The sequence below is a fragment of the Ovis canadensis genome, chromosome 3, assembly GCF_042477335.2.
Source record: "Ovis canadensis isolate MfBH-ARS-UI-01 breed Bighorn chromosome 3, ARS-UI_OviCan_v2, whole genome shotgun sequence".
In the NCBI taxonomy this organism is placed as follows: Eukaryota; Metazoa; Chordata; class Mammalia; order Artiodactyla; family Bovidae; genus Ovis; species Ovis canadensis.
This window is the reverse complement of record NC_091247.1, coordinates 176,315,783-176,333,252: the sequence shown is the minus strand read 5'-3', so window position 1 is coordinate 176,333,252 and position 17,470 is coordinate 176,315,783. Positions and strand designations below refer to the sequence as shown.

The 17,470-nt window shown below is 37.4% G+C and overlaps 1 protein-coding gene across 1 annotated transcript in view; it reads left to right on the top strand.

Annotated features, from left to right (window-relative positions):
• Positions 1 to 16,675, top strand: part of SLC5A8 (solute carrier family 5 member 8) — a 68,504-nt gene extending 51,829 nt beyond the window's left edge. The window contains exons 11-15 of the mRNA XM_069585152.1: positions 4,520 to 4,606; positions 7,846 to 8,051; positions 13,190 to 13,293; positions 15,822 to 15,901; positions 16,165 to 16,675. Of these exons, the coding sequence (XP_069441253.1) occupies positions 4,520 to 4,606; positions 7,846 to 8,051; positions 13,190 to 13,293; positions 15,822 to 15,901; positions 16,165 to 16,290 (603 nt within the window). The 3' untranslated portion in view covers positions 16,291 to 16,675. The remainder of the gene's footprint in view (positions 1 to 4,519; positions 4,607 to 7,845; positions 8,052 to 13,189; positions 13,294 to 15,821; positions 15,902 to 16,164) is intronic.
• Positions 16,676 to 17,470: the final 795 nt, after the last annotated feature.

Genomic DNA, 17,470 nt, shown 5'->3' with positions numbered 1-17,470 from the left:
AAGTCTTTAAAATTTTTTTTAATTAAAGTTTCTATTTTGAGAAAATCATAGGTTTACATGTAATAATAAAAAATAATACAGAGGGACTCCACATATCCTTTAGCCAGTCTCCTCAATGGTGAGAGACTTAGGTTACTTTTCCCTGTGGATGTCCAGTTGCTGTAATACTACTTGTTGTAAAAACTATCTTTCCTCCATTGATTGCCTTTGCACCTATGTGAAAAATCAATGGAGCATAGTTGTATGGGTCTGTATTTGGTTTCTTTGTTCTATATCATTGATCTGTGTGTATAACCATTTGCCAAGATCACACAGTCTTGATTACTATCATGTTGTAATAAATCTTGAATCCAGATTTACTGACTCCTTCCATTTTATTGTTATTTTTCAAAATTGTTTTAGCTATTTTAGTTCCTTTGCCTTCCTATATAAAGTTTAGAATAATCTTCTCTCCATATATATATATATATATATATATATATATATATATATTTACATATAAACCCTGCTTAGATTTTGATAATATTGTCTTAAACCTATATAACAACTCGGGCACATTTTTACCACATTGAATCTTTTAATCCATAAATGTAGTATGTCTCTTCATTTATTTAGATCATCCCTAAGTTTTTATAAGTCCCATTTATATTTAATTAGATTTATACCTAAGTATTTCATTTTTTGAGTAATTTAAATGATACTGTGTTTTTAACGTTGGTGTCCATGTGTTTGTTAATGTATAAGAGATACAATTGATCTTTGTATATTTCTATATCATATGACCTTGTTGAGTTTACTTATTAGTTTCTGGGATTTTCTTCAACTTCAGATAGGGACAGTTTCATATCTTCTCTTCCAATCTGCACATGTACCTTTTGTTTCCTTATTGCTTCAATTTGTTATTATTATTATTATATTATTCCTGTGGCTTCAGTTTCCACATCATGTTGAATAAATGTAGGAGAGTGAACACTGTTGCCTTGTTGCCCAGTCTGAATGAGGAAAGTGAAAGTGAAAGTTGCCCAGTCGTGTCCTACTCTTTGCAACCTCATGGACTATATAGCCCATGGAATTCTCTAGGCCAGAATACTGGAGTGGGTAGGCTTTCCTTTCTCTAGGGGGTCTTCCTAATCCAGGGATTGAACCCAGGTCTCCTGCATTGCGGGCAAATTCTTTACCAGCTGAGCCACAAGGGAAGCCCCTGAATGAAGAAAACATTTAGTAATTCATTCTTGAGCACATTAGCTGTAGGAGTTTTGTATATCGCCTTTACCACATTAAGGAAATTCCCCTCTACTTCTATTTTCCTGAGAGTTTTTATCATGAATGAGTGTTGAATTTTGTCAGATGATTTTTCGGCATCATTTGATATAACAATATGATTTTCTTCTTTAGTCCTTTGACATGGTATATTATCCTGATTGATTTTCAAGAGTTGATCCAGCCTTGCATTTCTGGAATAAACTTCACTTGGTCATAGCATATAGTTATTTTTATATGTTGCTGAATTCTATTTGATGATATTTTATTAAGAATTTTTACATCTATATTCATGAGAGATACTGATCTGTAGTATTATTTTTTTGTAATGTCATTGTCTCGATTTGGTATTAGGGTCATACCAGCTTCATAAAATAAACTGGAAAGAATTTTCTCCTTTTTTCTGGAAGAGATTGTGCAAAACTGGTGTTAATTCTTTGTTTGGTATAATGCTGTTTGGTATAATACTCTAGTGAAACCATCTGCTCTTGAGGGTGTCTTTTTAGGGGAATTTAAAATTATGTATTCAGTTTCCTTGGTAGTTATAGCTATTCAAATTACCTGTTTCATATTGGATGCATTATAAAATGAATCAAGGATTTCGTATATTTCACCTAAGTTGTCTAATTTGTGTTTGTGAAGTTATTCATAGTATTCCCTTATTATGCTTTTGATATCTGCAGAGTTTGTAGTGTTAGCTCTTGTTTTATTCCTCACATTGGTAATTTTATCTTTTATCTGTTTTTTAGTCTTGCTAGAGGTTTGTCCATTTTTATTGATATTTTCAAAGAATTAGCTTCTTGTTTCACTGATTTTTCCATATTTTTCTATTTTAAATCATTGCTTTTTGTTATTATCTTCATTATTTTCTTCCTTCTGGTTACTTTGGATTTTGTTCTTGAGGTAGGACCTTAGATGATTGATTTCAGAATTTTATTTATAATTTATGCACTAATTGCTAAAATATTCCCTCTCAGCACTTTTAGCTGTGTCCCACAACTTTTCATATTTTGTATTTGTACTTTAAAATTTCCTTTGATATGTCCTTTTGACCCAGGGATTGTTTAAAAGTATGTTACTTAGTTTCTAAGTGTTTGGTGATTTTCCTGTTATCTTTCTGCTATTGATTTCTAGTTTCATTCCAAGGCGGTCATTCTGAACACATTCTGTATGATTTTAATTCTTTAAAATTTGTTGAAGTCTGTCTTATAGCCCAGGATATAGTATTTTGGTATCTGTTACAGGGGAACCTGAAAGGAATGTGTGCTCTGCTGTTGTTAAGTGTATGTTCTACAAGTGTCAATTATTAATAGATCTTCTCATTGATGGTTCTGAGTTCTTCTGTATCCTTCTGATTTTCCGTTTAGCACTCTTTAACTGTTTAAGTCTTATTTTTCCTTCAAGTTTCAACTTAAACATTATTTTCTAAAAAGGCTCTTTCTGTTACCTGGATAGGTTTGAGTTCCCCTCTATTATGTTCCCAGAGCACCTCATATTTCTCTTACCGTCCCCATTATAATACTTTATTGCAGTCATTTATTTAGTGTCTGTTTTACTAAATAGGTTATAATTTCATGAAGGTGAGGATTATGTCATTGTTCTTTGATACTGTACCAAATATCTGGTACAGTTCCTAAGACAAAATAAATATTTTATACATTCAGGTTGAATGTAACTATTTATGTATTGGTTCACAAATATCTACTTATCTGATCACCCCCAAGTGGTCCATGAAATTTCCATGGCCACCTGGGTCTGACTCTGGGACTCTGGGACCTCAGCATGACCCAGAAACTTGAAGGTTAATGCTAGGCATAGCAAGTCCTCCAGACTCCTGCTTCAGGCCTAAGATTTGGTTTCTTTCTGGCTGGTTGTTGCTTAGTGTATACCAGTTGTTAAAATAGTGTGCTCTTATTCTGATTATATGAAGGAATGAATGATTTAGGTCTAGAAACTCTAACCTTATCTGGTATACCTAAGCGATAACCAACAAAACTCCTGTTAGTATGCTTTCCTTCATAGTCTGAATTATTATTTAGAGCTCTTATGATTGATTCCCCCTTTCCCCCCTTTTTCATATACCAACTCTGGCCTGAGTATAGGTAATGAGGTTCCAGGAGAGTCATCATGACTTTAAGACCACTCTTCCTTGCTTCATCTCTAACCGAGGTCTTATTTCCTGAGACAGGTATTTGGTGGGGAGACTATTCCTGTATCTCCAGAACTGGCTCTAGGTCACACTGTCACAGTGACCACTACATGTGCCAAGTGACCTTTCGTATTTTGCAGTGAAGTCTACCTTCCTTCCAACTGGACTCTGGTTTAAGAGACATTGTGAAATGATTCCTTAGGACCATTTTCTGAGTCCATATTCTCCTTGAACACTAGTTCTTCTCTGTCATCATATCCTCACTCCTTCCCTAGTCCACTAGGTAGAGCTCTTTTCTTTTTCTTTTTCTTTTTATTTTTGTTGTTGTTGTTGTTTGTTTTTTAACCCAGAGCTGCAGTCTATACCCTCTAAAATTTTTTTTGACTAACATTTTTTCTTTAATGTATTAATTCTGTTCCATCTGTCCCTTTTACTCTGTGAATAAACCAGTGGGTCCCTGATTCTTCTTTGATGGTTCTATTCACTCTCAAGAATTAGCTGTCTGAATATTGTGAACATATATCTCTTGAATGTTTCAGCTATTTGCACTTTTGCATTCTTCACACTGTAAACTTTTTTCACTGTCATGATTTTGGCATCTGTCCATCAAAGCAAAGGTTGCAGTTAGCCCATCAGGTTAAAACTTTCTACGTGATTTGATCAATCTTTTTTTTTCAAATCACATTTCTCATTCTAGTTCTATCCTTAGGAAATCAAGGATAGCATTGGGTTTTGTTGCTATCTCTAGTCACTTAGTAGTACTTAACCACAATCTTGTTTTGCAGAGCATTTTCAGACTACCAAAGCACAAAGGAGTGATGTGATTATTAATATCTACAAGAATAATGCTAGGAGGAGTAGTGTCCCTCTTGCCTCATAATTCTCTGTCCTCTTTATAGTTTGCTTCGTTTATTGAGGATACTTAATGAACAGATAGAACCTGAGCCTGAGATGCAGAAGCTTCCAGATTCTAGTTATGTTTGTCAATGGCAAGGCTGCCATGATTTTCAGGAGTCTTGAGCTTAAATCTTCGTCTCAATGAAATTACTTTTAAATGTTTTAACTTTGGATTTCCGATTGCTGATTGATGACTTCTTATTAATTTTGTAGGCAGCACTCAGCATATTTGGCATGCTTGGTGGGCCACTTATGGGCTTGTTTGCTTTGGGGATTTTGGTTCCCTTTGCCAACTCAATTGTAAGTATAAAAGATGAATATATGTAAAGTCTACTTTTCCAACTACAGTAGCATTTCTACAATTTTTCTTGATTGTAAAGTTATGGTTCCTTTGATACTTGTCATTAGTGGCTTATCTTTATGACTTTAGTTATTCGTATTGACTTTGCTGGGACACACAAGGAATGTACTATGCACTGGGACCCTGCATGTGTGAAACTAAATGGAAACTGCCAGAACAATATATATTGTGATTGCTGCTGCTGCTGCTGCTGCTGCTGCTGCTAAGTCACTTCAGTCGTGTTCAACTCTGTGTAACCCCATAGACGGCAGCCCACCAGGCTCTCCCGTCCCTGGGATTCTCCAGGCAAGAACACTCGAGTGGGTTACTACTTCCTTCTCCAATGCATGAAAGTGAAAAGTGAAAGTGAAGTCACTCAGTCGTGTCCGACTCTTAGTGACCCCATGGACTGCAGCCCACCAGGCTCCTCCGTCCATGGGATTTTCCAGACAAGAGTACTGGAGTGGGGTGCCATTGCCTCCTCTGATATTGTGACTATCACATAATTATATAAAAACATAATTATAACTAAAATATAATATTGTTGTTTAGTCACTATGTTGTGTCTGACTCTTTGTGACCTCATGCACTGTAACCTACCAGGCTCTTCTGTCCATGGGGTTTTCTAGACAAGATTACTGGAGTGGTGGTGGTGGTAGTTTAGTCACTAAGTTGTGTCCTACTCTTGCGACCCCATGGACTGTAGCACGCCAGGCTCCTCTGACCATGGGATTTTCCAGGCAAGAATACTGGAGTGGGTTGCCATTTCCTTCTCCAGGGGATCTTCCCAACTGAGAAATTGAACCCAGGTCTCCTGCATTGCAGGCAGATTCTTTACTGACTGAGCTCTGATTGAAGCCCATTTCCTTCTTCAGGGGATCTTCTTGACCCAGGGATTGAGCTTGTGTATCCTGCATTGGCAGGCAGATTCTTTACCACTGAGCCACTGGGGAAGCCAAAAAAATAATATTAAAGAGTATAATAAAGCACAACTAAAGGATATATATTATGAAATAATACATAATACAATATATAATATAATACAATATATTATGAATATTGGCTTCCCAGGTGATGCTCAAGGTAAAGAACCTGGCTTCCAATGCAAGAGATGTAAGAGACGCAGGTTTGATCCCTACATTGGGAAGATCCCCTGGAGGAGGGCACAACAACCCACTCCAGTATTCTTGCCTGGAGAATCCCAAGGACAGAGGAGACTGGCAGGCTACAATCCCTATGGTCTCACAGAGTCAGACATGACTGAAGCAACTTAGCATGCACATTATGAATATTATATTATAGAACTAAAGAACAACATTTTGTTTTTATTTAATTTTTACCCTTCATTAAAATTAATCATTAAGATTTAAAGGAGATTGACAGCCTTGGATATGAAAGATTTCAGGGCAGGAGAGCCAAGGATACCTGTAAATAGCCAAAGTACAGTAAAGAGAAGCAGTAAGATAAATTCTTTGCCACTTTGGTCAGAAACTATTCTCCTGATATTTAAAGATGTAGCTCCAACAACGTGGTTCTATTCCCAAAGGGGTAATCATAATTTAGAATTGAATTCAGAAAGAAATAATAGCTCTGTTTTTCTATACAGACATATCTATGCTTTGAGGTGTACTAAGTTTTGTTTAGAATAAATGAAATTGAAATAATTTCTCTGAAAGTCAGGTGGAACACTACTAATTTAGTTCTGCTATAAAGCTGAAGTTTAGGAAAAGCTTATAATGTATATGTGGTTGTTTCAGACAGATGGAGAATAACTGCAGAACTTTATTCCATTTTCCTCATGAGGCATTAGGAATTGATAAGACAGATACAAATTAGGGCTATTATCATTGTTATTATTGTTAATAATAATTCTCAATGAAGTGTCATATGAAATGCTAGCTTAGTAGATACGAATCATAAAGAAAGAGGGCAGTTCATGTCCACTTCAGAATGTTGAAGTTTTGATGAGACTCTTTGCATTATGAAATGCAAGTGGTTGGTTGAGTGCCTGAAATATTAAAAGAAGATTGACTTTTGATTTTTGACATTTATTGCCACCATGAGTTGCCTCCAGAAATGCTATAGCTGGCTAGGTCCAACTTGTCCTTAGCAGAGGAAGTAAGATACTGTTGTTTCTGTTGTAATAATCTGATCATTATTCTTACAGTGAGGGGAGGAACTTCACCACAGAGAAAGGGGCTTGCCAGCAAGATTTGCTTCCAACTGCATCATCTGGAACTAGGGCTTAAATCATTCAAGGACTGACTGACTATCAAAAACAGTTCGATTGCTGGTGAAAAGTAGGAGCAGGGTAACCCAAGTCTTTCGAAGACTGTGAAACCAAGTGTCTTTAGAGAGGACATTTCCACTTATCTCTGGAAGTACTTGGATTGGTTATATGTACCATTGCAGTCATTTGTGAAAACATCTTGCTCTTGTCCCCTAATTTACAATCATGCATGTTGCTAAGTAAAGGAGTAAATTCTGTGGATGCTTTCTTCTTCATAGCCTGCTGCTCATGCATGCGTGTGTGCTAAGTCACTTCAGTCTTGTCTGACTCTTTGGAACCCTAGAGACAGCACCCCACCAGGCTCCTCTGTCCATGGGATTCTCCAGGCAAGAATACTGGAGTGGGTTGCTGTTCCCTCCTCTAGGGGATCTTCCCAACCCAGGAATCGAACCTGAGTCTCTTAGGTCTCCTGCATTGGCAGGCAGGTTCTTTACTACTAGCGCCACCTGGGAAGCCCCTGTTGCTCATATGACATGCCTTTTTTTTTTTTTTTTTGTAAATTAAGTAAAAGTGGAGGGAACAGTTGGCTTGAAGTCAACTGCATATCTGTCTGTTGTGGTCACTGGGTGTAAAGAGATGAAGAGACCAGAACAGAGTGCTGGCCATGGAGACAGAGTGGAAGGCGTGGAACTATGAGATATGTAAAGAAAAATGAAGAGGAATTGGTGATTGGCAAGATAGAGATATTAAAATAGGGGTTGGGGGTTCCAGAGACAAGGGCTCTGGGCTGAGGGACCTGGGACCCATGCTGCCCTTGGCGAGAGGCAGGGAGCTTGCAAGGGAGAAGAGTTTTAGGAAGGAAGCTGGTAAATCTGACTTGGACCGTGTTGAGCTTAAGCTCCTAATGTTAACTTCTATTTCAAAGCAAACTCTATTCTTTGTTTTGAAAGATACTTCTGTTTTTTGCAGGGAGCACTTGGGGGTCTGCTGGCTGGATTTGCCGTTTCTCTGTGGGTCGGAATTGGAGCTCAGCTTTATCCCCCACTTCCTGAGAGGATGATGCCATTAAGACTTGAAACCTATGGCTGTAACAGTACATACAATGGAACAAATTGGATGACAACCACAGAAATGCCATTTTCTACCAGTGCTTCTCAAGTACATAACATTGAAAGGTAATGAATTGAGCTTTGTAATGTCATATTTTAAAAAAATGAATGTGACAGATAGAAAACCTCTGTTGCTCTTTGTCTTGCCTGCAGTGCTGTGATTTTGCCTAATTCTGAAATAAGGACAGTGCATGTGGCTTTCTGGCTATTATATTTTGTTCAGAAATAGCAAAAAAAAAAAAGCCATATTTCTTAATTTCAATAAAAAACTTCCGCTTCACCTACAGATGCAGAGAAGACTGGAATAGTAACAAAAAATTCTACTATGGGTAAATGCTGACAAATATTAGTTCCACTTGAATGAAAAGTTGTCTTTGTCCACTGAAAAACCTTTAAAATGAAAAGCAAAGTTATAAAAGACACATTGCATATATAGCCTTTGAAGTATAACTTTTACCAACTAGAAGCTGCAATTCATTGAAATACATTGGATAATTGCTATTCGTTCAGTTTTAAATATTCCAAATCTTTAGAGCATTGGCAATGAGTTGCAGCTGTGATCTTCCTGTTAGAGTTTTCAGTTATGCAGTACATTTTTGAGCTTCTGGCTACTGATGTCATCTGATTTAATGAAATAATGTAGACTTTTGGTTGGAGAAAGAAATGGCAACCCACTCCAGTATTTTTCCCTGGGAAATTCCATGGACAGAGGAGCCTGGTGGGCTATAGTCCATGGAATCACAGAGAGTCAGATATGACTGAGCGAGTTTCACTTAGTGACTAAACAGCAACAGACCTTTTGGTACATCCCTGTTACACTGTACAGTGGATGTGAGAGCGAGACTACCCTTAGTGGGTATATACGTCTTCAGTTTTAGAGCGCAAAACCCATGGATGCATTCAAGGAATGCAAAGATGAAGGCACTTCCCCTAAAGTATTGCCCCAGTTCCAGCTTGCCTAGAATGAAGCCACTGGAGAATCATTTCTTTTGAGACAAGACATGGCATCTCCCTCTTAAAATGGGACACACTCCTGGGAGAAGGAATGTGACCATACATACAAACATCATTGGTGATTCAGAGGGAATTCAGCTATGAGAATACTTGTGTGGGAGTCAGCGCTGGTAATCTGCATGGGTAAAGAGAAAAGGTAGTTCTAGGGCCTGAGGCATGTGTGGGGGAAGGTTTGACTAGATGGGGATGCTATGGAGATCAGGGCACAGAAATACAGGGAATATTCTGGATAAGAATGAATGCATTTATGGGGTGGAGTTCAGGAAGTCATTAGAGAGAAGGGAGAAGTGATGAATTAGTTAAGGGAGAAGTGATTAAGGGTAAATTGGAGGATGTTGAAGTTGTACTTTTCATTTCACAATTTTTCTTAGTGTTTGTCCTGATTATGTAGATGTATCTTTTAATTTAAAGGCAGATTCGTTATTTGGATTTCCAAAACACATAAATTAGCTGAGGTTTACCAGGTGCCTGGTACCATAAATAATCACTGTTCTATGTTAGCTTACTTATAAAATAGCTCAGCTAATAAATCAGAATTTTTTGAGCATGAACTAAGTACCCACAAGAATGATTATAAGCAAAGCTGAAATGTAGATTAGCACAGACTTCAGGGATGTACTAATACTTGAAGAATGCAGAAGTTGGCTAGAAGAGAAGGTCTGGAAAGTTATTCTTGTCACAGAAAATGACCCAAATGGAAGTTGGACAAGGGAATAAACAAGTGACACACTGTGAAAAGTAGTATTCACAGTCTATCATGACAACCAGAAGGAGGAGGAGCCTAATGATTCCTGAGTGAAAGATTCTTTTTAGAGGAGTGTAACATGGGTGAAATAATCCGGTGAACAAGATCAGGCGGGGGAAAAAAGGAAGGAGGAGTGTATGTTGCAGAATGGAGGCAACATATGCAAATCAGGAAGGCCTGAAGCCACACGGTGTCTTAGGACATCATGCACAGTTCAGGATGACTAGAGTCCGGGGGGAGTGAACACACAGCTAAAGGTGAAGTAGGATACTCTCGTTGCCTAGATACTAGGTTTCAATTACTCAGATTCAGTTTTTACTTTTTAAGTTCCTAATGCTTGATGGGTAGTCAAGTTTTAGTCAAGTATTGCATTTCCCTTATGATTAATGAAGTTTATACCTTTTTACATGTCTATTGGGCATTTGTGTGAGATGGCTGGATGTCATCACTGACTCGATGGACGTGAGTCTGAGTGAACTCCAGGAGTTGGTGATGGACAGGGAGGCCTGGCATGCTGCGATTCATGAGGTCGCAAAGAGTTGGACACGACTGAGTGACTGAACTGAACTGAATTGGGCATTTGTATAGCTACTCTTGTGAACTTTTGTGACTTTATTGAAATCTTTGGTCTATTTAAAACTGAGTTCTCTGTTTTTATTTATTTAAGTTTTCTTGATATATTTTAGATAAAAGATAAGTTTTGAAAATATTTTTCTCCCACTCTGTAGCTTACCTTTTTACTCTCTTAGTGATGATTTTTAGTGGTCAGAATTTATTAATTTTAATTGAGTTCAATTTATCAGTCTCTTCGTATATGGCTAGTCTTTTGTGAGTCCCATGTAAGAAATCTTTGCCTACCTTGAGGTCATAAAGATATTCCTCCAATTTTTTTTATTTAAAAGCTTTCTTGTGCACCATTTCCATTTGTGAATTGTAATTCACTTTGGAATTGTTTTCAAGTGATCAAGATTCATTTTTTTTCCCCATATGGATATTCTATTAGCCAAAAACCATTTATTGAAAATATCGTCTTTTTGCACCATTTTGCCATGCAGTGGCAACTGTGACATAAACCCAATGACTATTTTTTGTGGGTCAGTTTTTCGATTTTCTATTCTGTTCTATTTTGTCTGTCTTTGGCCCAATATATCACATTATCTTCTCTGTGTTTCCCTTCTTTCTGGGATATCGTCCCCTTAAGTTCTAATTGCCATGATCTCTCTGAGGTCTACAAAAACCTGCCTTTGTCGCATCTCCAAGTTTTCAAATATTACTTTTGGCTGGATGGTGGGTCTATCAAAGCTGAATGTGGAATCCTAGAGCAGTTGTTTTAGAAGCAGATCAGGTCATGTCACTTCTCCATGATATGTGGAAAAATACTTAAAATACTACAATGTGCCTTCCAGGTCTATCCATATTGCTGGAAATATAAGCGAAATCAGTCAGACAAACACAAATACTGTATGATACCTCTTATATGTGGAATCTAAAAAATATGACAAAATAATGAAGATAACAAAAAAGCATAGAAGTGGGGAGGGGCAATATAGGGGCAAAGGATTAAAAACTATCAGGTATAAAATAAGCTACAAGGGCATGTTATACAACACAGTGAGTATAGCCAATATTTTATGATAACTGTAAATGGAATATAACCTTAAAAAATTGTGAATCACTGTATTTTACACCTAAAATGCCCAGCTGGATGAATCACAAGCTGGAATCAAGATTGCCAGGAGACATCATTTAAAAGTGGACATTTAATTTCCAAAATTCGTGGAATTTTTGAAGTATCTTTGACATTAATTTCTCATTTTGATATTAATATCTCATTTAAACGCTTTCTTCTCTACAATCAAAATGGGAATTATTATGTTTATTAATTTGTTTACTTAATCATTACATATCTCTTTTAGAATGTAAACTTCCTGAGGGCAGGAACCCCCTTGTCCACCTTTTCAATGGCAGACTTTTCAATGACAAGAACAGTGCCTGGGACACAAAGCAGAGTTGAATGAATAACATGAACAGAATGAATAAACATGGACATTAGTATTATAATAAACATTATTGGTGTTATGAGATCAAGGTTCAGTTCAGTTCAGTTCAGTTGCTCAGTCGTGTCTGACTCTTTGCGACTCCATGAATAGCAGCACGCCACGCTTCCCTGTCCATCACCAACTCCCAGAGTTCACTCAAACTCATGTCCATCGAGTCGGTGATGCCATCCAGCCATCTCATCCTCTGTTGTCCCCTTCTCCTCCTACACCCAATCCCTCCCAGGATCAGAGTCTTTTCCACTGAGTCAACTCTTCTCATGAGGTGGCCAAAGTATTGGAGTTTCAGCCTCAGCATCACTCCTTCCAATGAACACCCAGGACTGATCTCCTTTAGGATGGACTGATTGGATCTCCTTGCAGTCCAAGGGACTCTCAAGAGTCTTCTCCAACACCACAGTTCAAAGGCATCAATTCTTCAGCACTCAGCTTTCTTCACAATCCAACTCTCACATCCATACATGACCACTGGAAAAACTATAGCCTTGACTAGACGGACCTTTGTTGGCAAAGTAATGTCTCTGCTTTTGAATATGCTATCTAGGTTGGTCATAACTTTCCTTCCAAGGAGTAAGCGTCTTTTAATTTCATGGCTGCAATCACCATCTGCAGTGATTTTGGAGCCCCCAAAATTAAAGTCTGACACTGTTTCCACTGTTTCCCCATCTATTTGCCATGAAGTGATAGGATCAGATGCCATGATCTTTGTTTTCTGAATGTTGAACTTTAAGCCAACTTTTTCACTCTCCTCTTTCACTTTTATCAAGAGGCTTTTTAGCTCCTCTTCACTTTCTGCCATAAGGGTGGTGTCATCTGCATATCTGAGGTTATTGATATTTCTCCCAGCAATCTTGATTCCAGCCTGTGCTTCTTCCAGCCCAGCATTTCTCATGATGTACTCTTCATATAAGTTAAATAAGCAGGGTGACAACATACAGCCTTGATGTACTCCTTTTCCTATTTGGAACCAATCTGTTGTTCCATGTCCAATCCTATCTGTTGCTTCCTGACCTGCATATAGGTTTCTCAAGAGGCAGGTAGTCTGATATTTCCATCTCTTTCAGAATTTTCCATAGTTTATTGTGATCCACACAGTCAAAGGTTCAGTTCAGCTCAGTTGCTCAGTCGTGTCTGACTTTTTGCGACCCCGTGAATCGCAGCATGCCAGGCCTCCCTGTACATCACCAGCTCCTGGAGTTCACTCAGACTCAAAGGTTAGGTCACACTTAATTTCTGATCCAATAAGGTAAAATTGGGACAGCAAATTTGGACATTAGAAACATGATTAAGTATTATATTCTGACTTTGCCATGAGGCTTATTGATACATACTCTTAGTTACTGGTAGCATGCATAAAACCTTACAGTTATGCTTTTGTTCTTTCTTAGGACTCCACTGATGGATAACTGGTATTCTTTATCATATCTATACTTCAGCACTGTTGGAACTTTGGTAACATTATTTGTGGGAATGCTTATCAGTGTATCAACAGGTAACATTAATATTGCTCTATTTAGTATTATCATTGCTCTATTTAGTATTGCTGTATTTACCACTGTATTAGTTTTTACTATATCTGTTTTATAGCTATTTATGTTATTATACTATATAAAATAGTAAAATACTATTAGTTCAATTATTTGTTCCATTTTACTCATGGGAAATTTTAGGGCCTAGTCTTGAAAACAGAAAACCCATCTCAATTTGAATCTGTTATGCCATTTACCAGCTGCATGAACTTATAACTCTAAGTCTGTATAGCTGCTCCATAGCTACTCTGAGCCTTAGCTATCTTACATATAAGATGAGGGTAATAGCAATTGACCTGCCTATCTCACAGGTTGCTGTCAGATAAAAATAAAATGCTTGTGTGTAGCTATTACAATGCTAGGAGTTTTACAAATACCATTATAATATCCCTGTGCCATGATATTCTCATTGTCTTGCACCAGCTCTTTGTAAACTGGAAAGAAGATATGTATACATGTAAGGAGTAGTCTTTATATCTAATTATGGTCTTTATATCTAAACATAGTGTGAAGGCTTTTTTCAGATGTCTGTAAGCTTAAAAAAATACATTTTAAATAAAATCAAACCAATAATACACATGGTATACGCTGCTCTCTGGGACTGCCTTAGAACCATTATCCTGGGACTCCATTTTGCCCTCGTTCTGTGAATTCCCTTGTCTCCTTCCTGTGCTGGATGCTCCGCTGCCTGGATCGCATTTCTCCTAATTCTTGTTTACTCCCTTAACTGAATGGAGTATATGCTATAGCATGTTCTTGAGAAAAGGTGGACAAGAGATCTTGGAAACATTGCATATCTGCTTGATAATTGTTGATAATGTGAGTAGAGGATCCTATGTTGAGAGTAGCTTTGTTGTTCCTGGAGCCTGTCTTACTTTTCTTTGACTTGTTTCGTTGCTGTTCAGAATAGCAGTGCCCTGTCGTGCACTGGCTGTTTACATGTGACCCATTTCACAATGACTGTCCTGCCCTAAACCCTCAGGAGGGTCTGAAGACCTATATCCTTCAGTTCCAGGGAACTTTCCTACATGATTTCTTTTATAATTTCCTGCCATTTTCGATTTTCTCTTTCTGGAAACTCCTGTTAGTCAAATGTTTTAAACTTGGACAGCCCCTCTGATTTTCTTATCTCTTCTCTCTATTTTCCATCTCTATGTCTTTTAGGTCTACTACACGGGGTATTTTTATAAATACTTTTCCAATAATGTTCAAAGGAGCGTGCTGATCCAGTTTTGAGAGTAGTCTGTAAGGAAAGGAGGGCGGGTAGAGGCTATTGCACTTATCCAGGTGAGCAGTCGTGGTGGTTTGGAGCTGAGCAGTAGTGTGGAGTTGGGGAGAAAAGCTGGGCTCCCTAATTTCCTATGTTCCCTCACATGTACACATCCAGAGCAGCCAAACAAGGGGCAGAAAGCTCCATTGCTTTATCAAATGTGTTATAATCAGTTAGAAATCCCATACTTCATCCAAGTATGTGTGATGTCTGCTTTATGCTACAAATCTACCAGCATGGTGTCCACTTTGTAGAATTCTACCACTTCTCATTGATTTTTTTGCATCTGGATAGCACTGTCTTTGATACTTCTTTGGTACTTGCATTTATAATTAAAATTATATTAATAATGACAATATAACAGATTGTTATATTAACGTTATATACTTGTCATTATTATAGACATTACAATCTGTAATTATTGTAAGTTTATAATATAGTTTGTAGATATCTGTTACCTCGCAAACAGTTGTTTAAACCATTCTCTTTCTTTTCAAAAAGAACTATGCTATTCTCCTAAGCAAAATTCCCAGCATGGCACGTTTACTCTCTTATCTGTTGTGATATATTTTAAGACAGATTTTAAACTTTTCTCACCAGTAACCCAACCATTCAGATCTGGAACAAACATCTTTTACTATTTGACTTTTGGTCTTTTTCAACTCATTTTTTTCTTTAAAAAATGGGAGTGTCATAATACTCTCTTTGCTCCTCCCCCCTGCTAAATGTTTTGATTCTGATAACCATATTGGTTTTCATTTGAATAGTTTATCCAACAATTCACAGTTCCCTATATTTCTTCATACATTCATAGCTACCAGATTAAAGAAGGGAGACTCTGCTGTCTGAAGCAGAGGTAGATGGTTTGACATTTTATTGATAGAACATGAAGAATGCTTTTAAACCAGTTTTCCTACCAGTATTGGGCCAGATGACTCTTCCCTAGCTAATACTGGATGAGGCAGTTGGCTTACATTCAAGAGCCATCTCATTTATCTTTAAACACTAGACTCATATTGATCCCAGTGAGAGGCTTGCAGAATCTGGGACTGACTGAAGGAAGAAAAAGGGTGGGCTGAGTCTCCAGCACTATTTAAAAGACTCTTTGTATTTTGTAAGTGCATAAAAGTGCATGTGCTCAAGTTAAATGTGTGTATGATGGTCCATCACTGGGTAGTTACAGATATCTTTTTAATGATGTAAATAATGTCTGTTTTCCAGGAGGAAGAAAACAAAACATAGACTGCAGATTCCTACTAACCAAAGAGGACTTTTTATCTAATTTTGACATTTTTAAGAAAGTGAGTTGGCTTTCTTTTTCCTTAAATTCTTAAGACTGCTTTTATCACCAGTATAGAATACTTGTTAGTCCTCAGATTTTCCTTGGAACTCTGATGGACAAGGAAGGTATTTGCCTTCCTCTTTAAAATGATTTATTTCTGTTGTTTATCTCTGCTTCAGTAGACTGTGAATAAGATTTAGAGAAAGAAAAGTAGTAGCGATAATTATTGAGTTGAATGAACAGTTTCTTTTTTCTAATCATCATGTTAACATTTTCTTTTAGAAGAAGCAAGTTTTAGGCTATAAATCTCATCCAGTAGAAGATGGTGGAACTGATAATCCTGCCTTCAACCATTTTGAATTGAATGGCACAGATCAAAGCAGCAAGATCAATGGAACTCGTTTGTGAAGCAGCTGTGACGCTAAATGATCTTAAGCAGTGTGCCAGTTTTATGTCTTCTAAAATACTTGAATCAGGTTTTAGATTTTTTTTTTTTGGTCTATAATGAGTACTTTGGAGGGAACTTTGGGGGATCATTTTATTTAAGCAAAGCCCTGACTTTTTTTTTTTTTTTAACTTTCTACACTCATTAACTGATGCAACTCTGGAGGTAAAATTTCAGCATCAGCATTTCCCTATAACTCTCTTTTATTTCAGTGAAGCTGTAGTTGTGAAAGTTGTGACTAATATGTGCTGAAAAGCTAATACATACATATAACATGTACTTGATGGTTAAAAGAATATTCTTATATTAGGGCATCATTAAAAATATTTCCCATGCATTTGGTGCTAGCATGTTTTAGAGTTTGCTGAAATCGTAATTGATATTGAAAAAGACCTTTCTCCCTCCACTCTGTTTTTAGGGAGCAATGAAATAATGGGTCTATGCTAACTAAATCTTTGCTTCTCATCAACCCCTATCAGCCCAGGGCTCTTGCTCAGGAGGGTGGTAATCAAGAAGCATCCTGTTTGGGACAGAACATAGGCCCAATAATCAAGGCCTTCTTGGTACTACACATCTATTCTTAGGCCTTTTTGATTGTTATCTATAGTTCCTGGCCACTGGCTGCTTATATTGCCTTTCTAAAACTCTGCTTCTTATCTGGATTCCAATTTTCTGACCCATTGACTTTGGTTTTGTTGTGCATTTCATGCTTGCTTGCCTTCCTATTCATAATTTCCCATTCACTCTATTGCCTTTTGCTTGCATATGTCTTAAGACACCCAGTGTGAATCCTGTTACCCCAGATCCTGGTTCACTGCATCCCAGCCTATAAATATAAACTCCCTCCCATGAGCCTTAAAATGACCAGAGTACTGTCAACTAGGTACTTATAGATTTGGTGGTCTAAGAACATACACAGAATTAAAAATGATTAAGCTCCATGGAATTAGAAGATTCCACTGAATACTATTAAGCTGCATTTTTGAAAGTCAACTAACATGCAATCATTTAAATTTAAAGGTACATACACTTAGACATGGGTTGCCACCTGGCTCAGTAGTAAAGAATATGCCTGCAAGGCAGGAGATGCGGGTTTGATGCCTGAGTCTGGAAGATTCCCTGGAAAAGGAAACGGCAACACAC